This window comes from Brachyistius frenatus, unplaced genomic scaffold (assembly GCF_029030835.1).
Source record: "Brachyistius frenatus isolate BFR_SWC_R1_liver_20210118 unplaced genomic scaffold, ASM2903083v1 Contig_11, whole genome shotgun sequence".
NCBI lineage: Eukaryota > Metazoa > Chordata > Actinopteri > Embiotocidae > Brachyistius > Brachyistius frenatus.
This window is the reverse complement of record NW_027210610.1, coordinates 1,184,247-1,197,679: the sequence shown is the minus strand read 5'-3', so window position 1 is coordinate 1,197,679 and position 13,433 is coordinate 1,184,247. Positions and strand designations below refer to the sequence as shown.

The following is a 13,433-nucleotide window of genomic DNA, read 5'->3' as shown; positions in this document are numbered from 1 at the left end:
GAAATATTCTGTTTAATGTAGGTAGATGTCAGACCGCAGTCATAACGTATGTCAACGCCATTTCTATGATACTTTCAAATCACTGACAGCAAATCCATCCACTTCCAAGCTGTGCTTTGTAGCTTTGAGGGTTTTATTTTGCATGCTAACAACAAATGTGAACATCATCCTCATGTGTGTCCATTACAGACTTTCTTTCTATTCTTAAAGCCTGCATGTAACAGTATGCGTGCAAAGTGCACAACATATGTTCAAAGTTGAGGCTGTTATTTGTTCTAGACTACTGAACCAGGCGGAGAACAACAGAGGAAAGAGCCAACAGATGCCATCATATTTTATAGGATTAAGAAATAGTATACAAACGGCGAATGCTTACACAAGCCCCATCTCATGAAATGGAAAAACTGTATATAGGGAGCTGCAGATGGCCCCAAACTGACGGAGGGAGGGTCCCGTTTCTGAACTGAGAGGCCTTTTAAGCCAGATTTTATACAACTGACCAAATGACTATGTTAGTGATCAACCAACTCTGCAGCTCTCTTCAGCTAAAAGTGGGAACACGAATAGGATTTGAGTGCGACAACTGATCGGACCAACTTGGACTGAGTCTGTTCCGGTTTTGAATTGATTGATGTTGACAGTCTGCAGATAAAATCATATAATGTTTGACATGCGAAGACTCTCATCTTCAGTCTTCAGATCCAGTTTATATGAGTCCTTCTCGAAAAGGTTCTTTGACATCATCCACCCCTCGCTCCCTCCCAGCTCGTCCAAATATGGGCCCTTTTGGCTTCAAAAAGTTGCCAACTAATAGGTGACATAATGGTTGTTTTCCGCTTGGGTTGGTAGTTTAAATCCCTGGCTCCTGCTGTTTACATGCTGAAGTGTCCTGGAGTAAGACACTGAACCTCATCCCAATAGCAGGTTAGCACCTTGCATGGCAACCCTGCCGCCATTGGTGTGTGAATGAAAGGCATAAATCGTAAAGTGCTTTGGAAACCGCTATGGTAAAAAGGTGCTATGTAAGTGCACCCCCGGGTCCAAAAATATTCACCAAGTAGGTTTAAGTTATTATTCGAGACTCCTGTTTTTGAAACTGTAGTTTAACTTAACTATCCAAATGTAATCAAGGAATTTTGGAGGCATGTCAATGTGCAGATAATGAGCCGCGTCATCTCAAGGAAGGACATTATTGTTGAAACAGTGATGGTGTTGGAACAAGGGTTGGCAGACCGTCTTTCACATACAAGCTATATTTCTGAGCTACATTTATCCGCACTCTGAATGAAACTACAAACAGCGCCACTGTGCAATGTTTATGAGACTCGGCTGTAGCATGGGATTCATTAGTCTATGTTTACTACATTTGCTAATCAGAGCTGGCGCTCTTCTGCTCAGTTTACATGCCACAGATCAGACAGGGTCTGGCCTCAAAATGGATGAAATCAGCAACAGGCTTGGAAGTGTTTTCATTACTCACGTGTCTATTTTTAGCATCATTGTATAGCTGGATGGAGAAGTGGAAAGAACACAGAAGCAGAAATTGGCTGGGAAACAGTCCTCTGAACGACTGGATGGAGGCCACGGATTTTAACACTTGGCTTTCTTGTATTTTCTCGTCTTTATTGCTGCTCTGTGTTGCTTCAGTCAGGCATTAATGTGAGCTGAGTAAATAGCTGTTTTCAGGCGTTTAAGGGTATTAAAATGTTGAAATGAATAGAATTTATTTTTTCCAATTTTCCACCTCTTTTACAGCTTCAATGAAATCTGTGATGACAGAGTTTCCTCTATAAAACATGTCTTGTGTTTATAGGTACAAAAATGTGCACAGTGTTTATTTATGGGGTCCTGTGAGGCTTTCTTGACCATATTTCCTGTTTTAGTGTCACACTACATGCAAGTGTGTCAATCAGCACTCTTCTCTCTATCTGACCGTGGGAAAAGTTGAATGGGAAAAGGCTTTTCCTTCAATTCTCTTGCAGTCGTTGGCCTGAACGTGTGAGTGTGTGTTAAGATAACAAATCGTATCTGACTGCAGCACCACTGTTTTGTCTGTGAGGACCTGTTAATGGTGCACACATGGCTGTGTCTTTTTAAAATCACTAATACAGACAATGTCTTTGGGATCGGTGTTTTCTTGTAAGGAAGTAGCTCCATTTAAAAAAAAAGAAAAGAAAAAAAAGAACCTTTCTTCTCGACATTCTTTTTAATTGACATCTGTCTGTGTGCAATTATTGTTGTATCATTTTCACCCCAGCAGGCATGAAACCGAAGATAAGTTGGCTTTTGGAGAACCTGAATCAACACTGTGATTTCTTGGCGTGCAGCAGTGCAGTTCTGAGGGATATTAGCCGGTAAGAAGGGAGAGTTGGTGTGATTAGGGTGTCGGGTCTTTGTTGTGGCTGTAGGTGACTGTGTGGGAGGACATCAGCAGCCACTTGAGGCGAGCTGTGGCTGCTCTGTAGGTGTCTTTCGCCCTGGGAGGTTGGCTGGCTGGGAGGTTGGTAAGTAATTGGTGCTGAATGCCTTGACAGAGGTGACACAGAGCTGCGACATCTGTTTGTCTCTGCATCTGCATGTTTTATCTTTCTAATATCACCATGTAGCTGTGCTTCATTGAATATGCTCATAAGTAGTGTGAATTTGAGCTAAAACGATAGGTTAGGTAATAATTGAAGTTCCAACATCCAACATATATTGTGGTTTGGAAATAGATGGCATTCAAATTTGTAGCTAGATGTGTTACGTAAAAAAAAAAAGATATACACAGAAATACACATATTTGCTTTGCCAATACTTACATGAGAAGATTGCTATGACCCTTGCAAAACATGAAACTAAAGCTAGGGGATAGTTAGTTTAGCTTAGCTTCATGTAAAGCCTGGAAACTAAAACAGCATGACTCCACAGACTAAACGCATGAGCATGCACACAATAAAGTTGTTTCTGAGGTTGTTCATATGGTGGCAAGTTTACATGCATGAGTCAGTAAGGTTCATTTCCATCCTTTTAATTTATTGGAGTCAACAATATTTCCTAACGGTTGTTCTGAATTACTAAAGTGTGACTCTCTCATTTCAGTCACAACAGTTTCCTGCAAATGTTTCAAAAATAAAAAGCCTTGTTAAGAAATAAAGGGTTTTGTCCACTGAAATGCCAGGGGTCTTTTAATTTGAAACAGATACAGGAACTATGAAGTTTGTATTAACATGTAATGCAGTAACTTTAACAGGGCAAACGGTAGCAGATCAAAACAAGGCTTTGAGTTAACAATGTGAATACATCATTACACCTAAAATGTCAATATTCCATTTGTTTTGCATGACATAAACTTTAGAGATCTTCAACCTTTTAAAATATGTCAATTAATTTAAACCCAATCAGAAAGCTGTGAACATTTTACTTCCTCACTTGAAGATAAAAATGATGATGCGTTGTTTCTGGTGCAGCACCATTATCATGATCTAGAAAGTAAAGGTTCCTGTTCCCAAACTATTTCTTTGAAACTGACTGATAAAAACCCACCAGTACTGTATAAGTGCCATTAATATTTTTAAAAGCCTTTGCTATTATGTGCATACAGTAGTACTTTACATCGGTTTTGTTCACCTGGGTGCAGGAAGAATTTCCCCTTTGGTGAAAAAACAAACATGGAGCTAGATATAATTCACAGTGTCCTAATGCCCTGCAGCACCCCAGTAGTCTGAAATAAATGTCTGCATTGGTTTAAGCAAATATGTCTCTTATTTGTGTTGACGCAGATGCCAAAAATGTGCTAAAATGTGCTTTTTACAATCTCATTGGTTGACCCATTAGGCTGGTTGTGTTGTTTAAAGGCTTAAGGGGAGATTTGGAAAGAACAGAAATTCATTTTGACTGCCAAGATTATGGGTTTTGTGGTGCAACATTAGAAGATTAAACATAGAGCACATTATACCACATGTAACAAGACAAATACGCAAACACAAAGACGGTGCCGACGTAAGACGTGCAGGGATTGAGTCAGGGCTTGTAACAAATTGCAGTGTTTAAGTGTTGAGAGAGAAGACTACATATGGACCTGATTAGAAGAGAGACTGTGGAGGCTTCCCAACATGTTCCCATCTCCATGGTAGTGTGTGTGTGTGTCTATGTGTGTTTGTTTGTGTGTGTGTGTGTGTGTGTGTGTGTGTGTGTGTGTGTGTGTGTGTGTGTGTGTGTGTGTGTGTGTGTGTGTGTGTGTGTGTGTGTGTGTGTGTGTGTGTGTGTGTGTGTGTGTGTGTGTGTGTGTGTGTGTGGGAGACAAGACATTGCAGCTGTTTGTTAGTAAGGCAACATTTCTGCTGTTGTAAACAAGGGGGCGCTTTGCCTGGAGTTATAGCTCGGAGCTGTAAAGAGGGGAAGCTGTTTAAGTGCGAGACTGAGAGCAGATGGGAGACAAAAAGCAGGCCAAATTAAATGAGCGGGAGTTTGCGGAGAAGCACAGACAGACAGCAGCAGAGATGCACTGCGTTCCACTACTTCACACCTAATTTCAGTGGAAGGAGAGTTAAAGAGAAAACAGGGTCCGGCTGAATATATAGGTAGGAGTGAAGGGGACGAAAGGGGCAGCAGGGCCCACGTGTTTTTCTTGGCTGAACAAAAGTGGAAAACGCCCTGCTCGCTCTCACCTAAACTCGCAAAGGCAGAAATCGTTTTCAACCACTTCTACATGCCTTGGGTTGCTAGTTGCCTGGTGCTTATATAAGACATGGATTAAAAACATATTGCTTGCAACACTTCCAGAGCGTTATTTTGTAAAATAGATTATCAAATTAATTCAATGTAGGTTTTTTCTTTTTTTTATGATTTATGACATTATAACTGCGTTATACTGCACAAAAAGCAGTTTTGAGTTTTCCCTGCTTCTTTCCATGACTGTTCTGTTTCCAGAGCTGCAGGACCTGCTGGTGAGAATGAGTCCACAGTGAGTAAAAATGTAACAGAAGCAAAGAAACACTCAGAAACTGTCGGGGTTCAGATGGTTAAAAACTGTGTATACAGAGATTTACTTGGTGGTGAAAGGCTTAATCAGCACTGTGTTGGTAGGGGTTTGAACGTACACAGGGTGTTATGTAGTCATATATACCTCTGCATTTGAAGTTTAATAATATGTCCTGGCACTTTCTTATTTCATTTCCTGCACTTTTTTAATGCTCGAATGTATATTTTCATTGCTGTTTTGACTTGACTTGGATGAGAACGGAGCTGTTTTTAGTGGAAAGGCTTTGATGCAGCAGGTGGTCATGGGATATGTTGGTATTTAATGTGATCCATCTGCATAAGAACTGTAGTGAACTTCGAGCCAATACCAAGACAGACCAATTACCTCAACAATGTGGGTGGTTTCTCAAAGGTTGATCTGGTCTTATTGTAAATATGATCCGGGTGGTCCAACAAAGTCAGTGTTTTTGCAGGCAGGCACACAACCATCACAGGAACATCCTGAACCTCGGAGCAGGCCGAGTCTCTCCAGTCATCCAGGTCGACCCTCTGTCCCTGCTGGTGTCTGCACACTGTCAGAATCAGGGGAGATATGAAAACGTCGCCCTCATCCATTGTTGTGTGCAGAATGAAAAGCACTGAATACAGATTTTGGAAGAGCTCCCGAGCTCGATATCTATCACAATAATGGAGGTGAGCAGGCTCATATCAGATGAAGTGTTAGATATTAATCCTACTTGTCAGTCACCCGACACCCACAGGAAGCAACAGAAGTGTCTTTCAGGAAATTATCTGTCACAAATATGTATGTCGCCTGTCAGGATTTATTGTCATATCAGTGTTTTCCTTCGTGTATCAAGCAATAACATATGGCACAGTCTAATTACAGAGAGATAGTATAAGTGAAGTATTTATTGTATAAAGGCGTTAAAGCTATGTAACACCAGTTTTCAGACCCTTTTTGTGGAGGTTTATGTATTTTAGGTCTGTTAGAGAATAAAAGTGAAAGATGTTATGACACTTTTCCACCTTCTCCCTGCATTCGGTCTGAAACCTGAACGATCATCAGAGATCTGTTGCAGAGAGTGAGCAGGGAGCTCCTTGGATTGCGCTCATCTTGTAAAAGCCTCTCATCCTGCCCAGATGACAGAAGAAACCGCATCCATGTAATTCGTTCTCAGGCCGATCAAATCACCTGATTACTTTGGCCACCAGCATATGACCCGCTGAAGCCCCTCGGACCCTGCTGGCCGGCATTCATCGAATCAAATATTGACATAGTTTTGATGCTGAGCAGATGTGCGATATAAGGAGGACATGGTGTGCAGACCACCTCCTATGCAACCACACACACACACACACACACACACACACACACACACACACACACACACACACACACACACACACACACACACACACACACACACACACACACACACACACACACACACACACACACACACACAAATGTACCCACAGCAGGAGGTCCCTCCCCAAAACTACAGATTAACCAGAGCAATCAGTCCGAGGGCTCTTCAGCTCCCCGAGCCCCAGATTTCTGCTCGTGACCCCAGAGGTAGTTAAAAACTGGGAGCCACATTAGCTCCCAAAATCTCTCTTCTCACGCAAAGGCCAGGACTGAATTATGAACAAGCTACAGCACGGTGTACTGTATGATTCATGCATAATTCATGTAATGTGCTGTGTGAATGTGGCTGAATTTCCTCAATAAAATAATTTGGTGTGCAGCAGGAGAACAGAGCAAAGCAAAATAAATTTGCACACTGACAGAAAATTAAGAGGCAGATATTTTCTTTGTCACTCCATCATGTAGGTCATTTTTCAAGCAGAAGTGACGAAGATTTAAGACGTAATTTAAGACTTAAGTGAAAGTAAACTGAATATCTATGGCTTTTGGCCTGTCGGTTGAACAAAACAAGTCATTTTAATACATCACCTTGGATAGCACCTTTTATGTGTGATAATTCAAAAACCAACCGATCAATTAAAAACACAATCAGCAGATTAATCGGTCAAGAAAGGTAACACAAGATCCTACAAAACACTAGTTTTCTCTTTCCTGTTTCCTTCGTTAAACACCAGTTACAGCATGTTTCATGCACATGCTGGTGTCCTGTGTAAATGACCTTTTACCCTCCGTCTCATGACCTCCTTCATCTCACTTTGCTGACATTCCTGCTTCGTGGCTCGGTACCAGAGTACCTCGACAGATAGCTGCACCAGACTACCTGCTGCCACACTAACTGTCGCGTTGGGCAAAGTAGGTTAGAGTCAGGCAGCAGCGAGTCATCGGGAACATCTGTGCATATGTGTATATGCCGTGATACGTCACACTTCCGCTCTGACGGGCTCGTATTGGGGTTTAAGAGCGACAGGGTGGACGAGTGTGTGGGATTAACGCCAGCTGGCCTCGGTGTGTACGCGCTCATGTGCGGCTCCATCCACACTTCTGTCTTTACGTATGACCTGCGTGGTAATGCAGCGCAAGTCTTTGTCCTCAATTGGAGGGATTGGGGGCAGCGGGCTCCAGATTAGGGTCTCGATTGAGGAGGAAGTTTCACCCCCGCATCTTTCCCACTTCCTTGCATGTTGACGCGGCGAGCTGCTGCAGGGCCAAGTTGGGTAACAGGGTTATTATTTATTGTTTTTTTTTTTTTTTTTTTTTAAGCTCATCCACTTTAACAGACATTGCAACGGTTAAAGTCGCTAGTTTAAAGCCAGTGGATCCGGGCAAATCTCCTCTCACTCATGCGAGTCAGTGATAACAGGGACCAAAGCCAGTGTTAAGTGAGCGTGGGATTTTCCCTCAGCGCTCCATGTGCTTTGCTGTATAGGTTTTAGAGAAGTCCTTGAGTCACATCTGGAGGTCTGGGAATTTTGCCCTCTGTGTCTGCCGACTCCAACAAAGGGCCTGAACATATATGAGACCAAAATAAACATTGTAGAAGTCATGAAAGTGAATGTAGCCTGGAGGTTTGTCAAAGCCTTCCCTTCCTTCATTAGTTGAAATGCCATTAAAGCCTCTGGATTCAGTGGGTGGTCAGGGACAGTTGTTAGTTTTGGGTGTGAAGAGCAGCAGGGGATTTACTCTTAAAAGTAGATTTTGAGGGATTTTGTTTTTAGGGGGGAAAATGCTGGCGCACATGTAGGAGTTTAAACCCTGTGGCTCCTCATGCAGCTCACTCGATCGCATGGATTTCTGAGCTCTCGTGTCATGGATTTCTCTCAGAGGTCACAGAAGTTTAAATCTTCTAGGTTTTAGTCGACGTCCCACCAACAACATCCCCCCCACTCTTGTACAATCTGACAAGGTCCACCGTCCACTATGAAGCAGTGATTTACAGCGTAATTGATTTAGTAGATTATCATTCAAGCGTGGCTGTGTTTGGTTTGAGCCAATACGATTGTAGTGACCAGCCACAGTCCCTCTGTGCTTGCTAAAGACACTGAACTCATTTCCTGAGTGAGTCAGAGGGTCAAGAGGGGGGGAAGTGTGTTAATAATGTAATTCGTGGACCACCAGTCACCTACCACTAAACAAGAATACCCACTGGAAGGGCAGAGGGGACTTTATAGCCTCCTCTGCTATCCAATGTGACACATATTAAAGTAGATCCAGTAACAAAGACCTGCATTGAAGGATAATGGTAATGCTCAGCCATTAATGGTGGAAGGCTTTTATTAAAGGGAGCATCCACTGCTTTTCATTAGATTTGTAACGAATTAAGATTGTAATCATGCACATTGATGCAGTCATTGGATTTCTCCATTAGCTAATGCACCGCCTCAGGCTAATGGAATAGCGTGGAGCTGTCTGCTGCTTGAACACCATCCACCTCAGGGCAAATTATTCAAAAGACAAAAGGATCTTAACATTATGGCTGCATTTTTTTTTACATTTATTGGTTAATCTATTGATTATTAGAGTCCGAGCACCGAATGGTGCAAAAGCCCTTTTGTTCTTCAAGGAATTCTTCTTCCCCATTATTCTCATTCCTTAGGCTTAATCGCCTTTTTGGCGGCTTTAAAATACTCAAAAACTCATGAAACTTGGAACCTGCCTCAGTTGTGGCGAAAATTTACGTATTATAGTGGGTTTGCGAGTGGGCGTGACCAAATGTCTCACTAGAGCCCCCTAAACTGCAGCCCCGGCACTTAGTTTCACCTAATTGCACGAAATCATCATACCTACATCTAAAAAAAAAAAGTCTCTTGGCATGAAGACCTAAACTTAACCTGAAATCCTCAATTTTGAATTTAGTCGCCTTTTTTTTAAAAAAAATTATATATATATATATATAATTTGACGACATGCTATAGTATGACTTTTTTTTCCCATATTTCGGACGACATGCTATAGTATGACTTCCGTTCAAGTTATGGCAGGCAACACAATGGTGCACTTGTCATTGTTGTCGTCTTACAGTCTAAAGGTCCGGGGTTTGATAACCGCCTGGGACTTTCTATGTGGAATTTGCATGTTCCTGCATAAATAATAACATAAAAGTAAAATATGTCATCCTTAATATGGATGACTAACTTATGCATGTAGTCCATAATGTAAAACAAACATCATGCATGTAGTCGTAAATGTGACAAAGTCACACTCAAAGCAAGAACATGCAATCCTCCACAGACAGAGTTCCAAGCCCCTGATCGAACCAAGTACTTCCTGATTGTGAGGTGACAACGCTAGCAACTGCAAAAATGTGCTGCCTTTATTGCATGTTTGTCTGATTTATAAGTATTAAACATTTTTTGATGACATGTAATCGTAAGGCTTTTTCAGGGGTGGATGTTTATGTCTCAAGGTGGACCTTGAAACAATGACCTTCACACTGAGCGGCACTAGTGCTAACCACTACACCACTGTGCCTATGATGGTGTGGCTTTCTTTTGTGCTTTTGACGACATACCTAACCCTTTTTCATATTTCGAAGTATGCCTCAACCTGTTGGCTCCCCGACGTGCAGCATGCGAGGGCCGCATATCACTGCTTGCAGTTTTTTTTTTTTTTGTGATTTGATAAATCATGTGGTCTTTAAAATGTCAGAAAATGGAAAAGATTGATTGTTTAGCATTAGCATCAGTTCAAAACCCAAAAGTATTCGGTTTCTCTATAATGGAAGACAAAGAAAATCATCAAATACTCCAATTTAAGAAGCTAGTGTATATTTTATCATTACTGCTGAAATAGAAATGATGAAGTGTCCACAGCCTCACTAACAACTATATCAATGCTTATATCAGTTTAGCAGGTCATGTTTGCAATGTTTATCATCTTACTTTAGCGTGCTAATGTTTGCAAATAAATGCAATGACAATTCATAGAAAACGCAGAAAAATAAAAGGTTTTCACACCAGTTCATGAATTTATCATAGAAAAAAAATCTTCCTAAACGTGTCACCATTTACACTAAGATGTGTCATCCCTTAGTTTTAGAGAGACAGATAAAAAAAAAAATGCATGAATCCTGCAGGCGACTGGTTGCATCTGAGTCAAACATTTTGACATTTAATGCTAATGCACTCCTTTGCCCAGTCAGTTTAAAGGAATAGTTCCACATTTTGGAAAATAACTCTTATCTCTACAAGAAGACAAAACTTAAAGCTATTTACTTTTAAAACACAGTACAAAAAGGCGTCTTTACCCCCATGTTAATTGTTGCTGTGTTTGAGTTATCCTGCAGAACAGATGGACAGACACTAGTTCCTCCCTGCTCTCGATGCATGTGGGCCAAAAATTCAGAGAATATTAAAGAATCATGTAAAACAGCCTTGAAACTTTTTTGAGAGCACTAATTGGGTGCTAAACTCCATTCACAGTGTTCACAGTTGTATTGCATGAGTGCTGTGAGGTAGCCGGAGGTTGGTAGCGCTAATTAACATCTTCATTTTCATACTCTCAGTCGTTGTACGTTCAGGTCCCCTTCTGCTATGTATTAAACACAAGGCCCACAAAGGCAATCCCTCAGCTGTCTCTTTCTTATACCTGACCCTCATCATGCTGCCTCGGGATTACACAACCAGGTTAGGAAGCACCTTTTGTGTCACTGTTAATGTGAACTCCTTCTGTAACAATACTTGGCTGGCCTGAACGCAACTCTTTTACAAGATCTCGGATTAAAAGTGGATTGAATGCTTCCTCTTGAGCCCAGTGACCTTGTTTTACTTTAATTGGCGCAGATTCCCTCTGTGAGGAGAAATAACAAGTGATGTTGTTTTTTTCCTACAGCAACATATCGACACATAGCTGCCTGTGATATCAGATGTGCCATTTTCCTGTTGAGAGATTTGTGTTTTCTGCCTCCAAGCTGGCTTAATGAAGCAAGGCTGAGCAGGTGCTCAGTGTGGGGAGCGTCGAGAAATAAAGTGTGCATCGGAGTAAATGAAAGAGGGAGAAATCAGAAGAGAGGCAGAAGACTGAAAAACAAGGTTGAGACAGAAAGACGGGGGAGTCATCCTCTCCTTCTTGCTGGTTTTTGCCCGCAGCTGTAAAAGACGCACGGCCGGGGAATCAGGGTCGTAGGCTGTGTTAAATCGCCAAATTCACATTTAATGAAAGAAAACTTAATCTGGATTGGTTTTATTAATAGAATTTCCCCCCCGAGCCAAACGGAGAAAGAGGGAAGGGGCAAAACACTTTCAAGTGGAATAATTAAGACCTCTCGCCTTCTCTCTTTCTCTAGTTAATTAAGACGAACATGCAGGATGTTGATATCTGCTGTTCCAGCTGAACAAGATGATGCAGACTTGCAGCAGCAGTCACACTCCTGTCACGTCACTGTATGAGCAGGATGAATCTTTAGGACTTTGTAGGTACCAGATTAGATTTAGAGCTCTCTCCTGTTTTTCCTCATCAATTTACAATCCAATTACGTGACTCTGATCTTTTCTTTTTTTTTAATGTGTTGTGCAGGATGCAGTACGAGCTGAATGGAAACAGGGATGTGAGCTGTGTACAGATGAGAGTTAAGGTGTGCTGTGTTTTCTCCATCGTGTGTTTCAGTTCCTGAGGACCTGTCCCTGGAGGAGAGGGATGAGCTGTCAAACATCCGACGGAGGAAGAGAGAGCTGCTCGACGATATTGAGGTGTGTTCACGCATATGAGCGTATGCATTGTACAGTATGTACTGCATACATTGAGCTTCATCTCAGTAGCTGGGATGGCCTCCGTTTATTGGTAATGCGTTGTAATTGTTTGATAGATGTCAAATACTGTATATATTAATAGCAGATCATTTTATTGTGAAATTAGAAAAAGAAGTCATAATGTATTTCTTACAATTTCTCATCTTTAGTCTTTTAGCCCTTTAGTTTTTAGTCCTCATCTGTGACCGTTTATTTATTTTGCAGGGCATTGGGGTCTATTTGCATGCTGCAAGTCATGCAAATAGACCGACTGTGCATCTTTGCGCTGGCAAATTGCTCCATAAAAGAAGTGATGAACTATCCACTACATACAGTTCATTCTTAGTCCCATTTCATGCCGCATGCTTTATCCTGTTTTAACTAAACTGTGGTTTGTTTTGTTCTCCATCAGAGGTTGAAGTTTGAGATAGCAGAGGTCATGACGGAGATCGAGCAGCTGACATGTGTTGGAGAAAGGTAAGGCAATGAAGTCAAGATGCTTTATTTATATTGATGTTGTATATGTGGTACCTTGTGTAATTTACCCTTGTTGGTTTTAATCTGTGTCAGCTTTGCCAAGACTTCACATTGACATTCAATGTCTTTTTTATTTGTCTAGTTTTCACGTCCTATTTACTTTTAACACTTCCCTTATATATCAGTTTTATATTTTATTATGTATTTACTGGCAATAATGTCTCCTAAATTTCTCTTTGATGGTCTAAAGGCTGTTATGGAGCCTTTCGCACACTACCATCAATAAATCTACTACTTGAATAGGATGAATCCTTTTGCTTGGATTAACAATGAATATTATAAAAGCGGCTATGCAGAATCAAAACCAAATGTTTTTTTTATTACATAAATTTCTAGAATGTAGTTTGTTCCCTAAGTGAAGAAAATCCTCTGTAAAAAGACAGAACGTGACCTGTGTGACCTCGGCAGCCATTAATAACAGTAATCTTGGTTTTTACCATCCACGTGGCTCTGATGTTGACTCACTGAGTTCCTCTTTGTGGCTTTAGGATTTGCATGGTTGGTCAGAGACGTCACACACATAGATTACAAAGCAGGTTTTTGTTTTGAATGACACAGGCTGGTGATAGATAAATTAAAAAAAACCTGGACAGGATGTGACTTTAACCACATCTACCTGGCTGTTTATACAGATTATTACACCTGCTGTTAATAAAAGATGTTAACAGCATCAGTCTATAATGACAGCATGTAACGGAGATCAGCTGCATTAAACAAACAGTGATGGTCAATGTAGCACGACACGATGAATCATTGTGTGTCAGCAGTGTGTGCTGTTT

At 41.2% G+C, this 13,433-nt stretch overlaps 1 protein-coding gene across 1 annotated transcript in view; it reads left to right on the top strand.

The window, feature by feature from the left end:
• The window catches only part of LOC138616821 (cytohesin-3-like), a 34,453-nt gene that overhangs the window by 2,685 nt on the left and 18,335 nt on the right, over window positions 1–13,433 (top strand). The window contains exons 2-3 of the mRNA XM_069691365.1: window positions 11,996–12,078; window positions 12,530–12,594. Of these exons, the coding sequence (XP_069547466.1) occupies window positions 11,996–12,078; window positions 12,530–12,594 (148 nt within the window). The remainder of the gene's footprint in view (window positions 1–11,995; window positions 12,079–12,529; window positions 12,595–13,433) is intronic.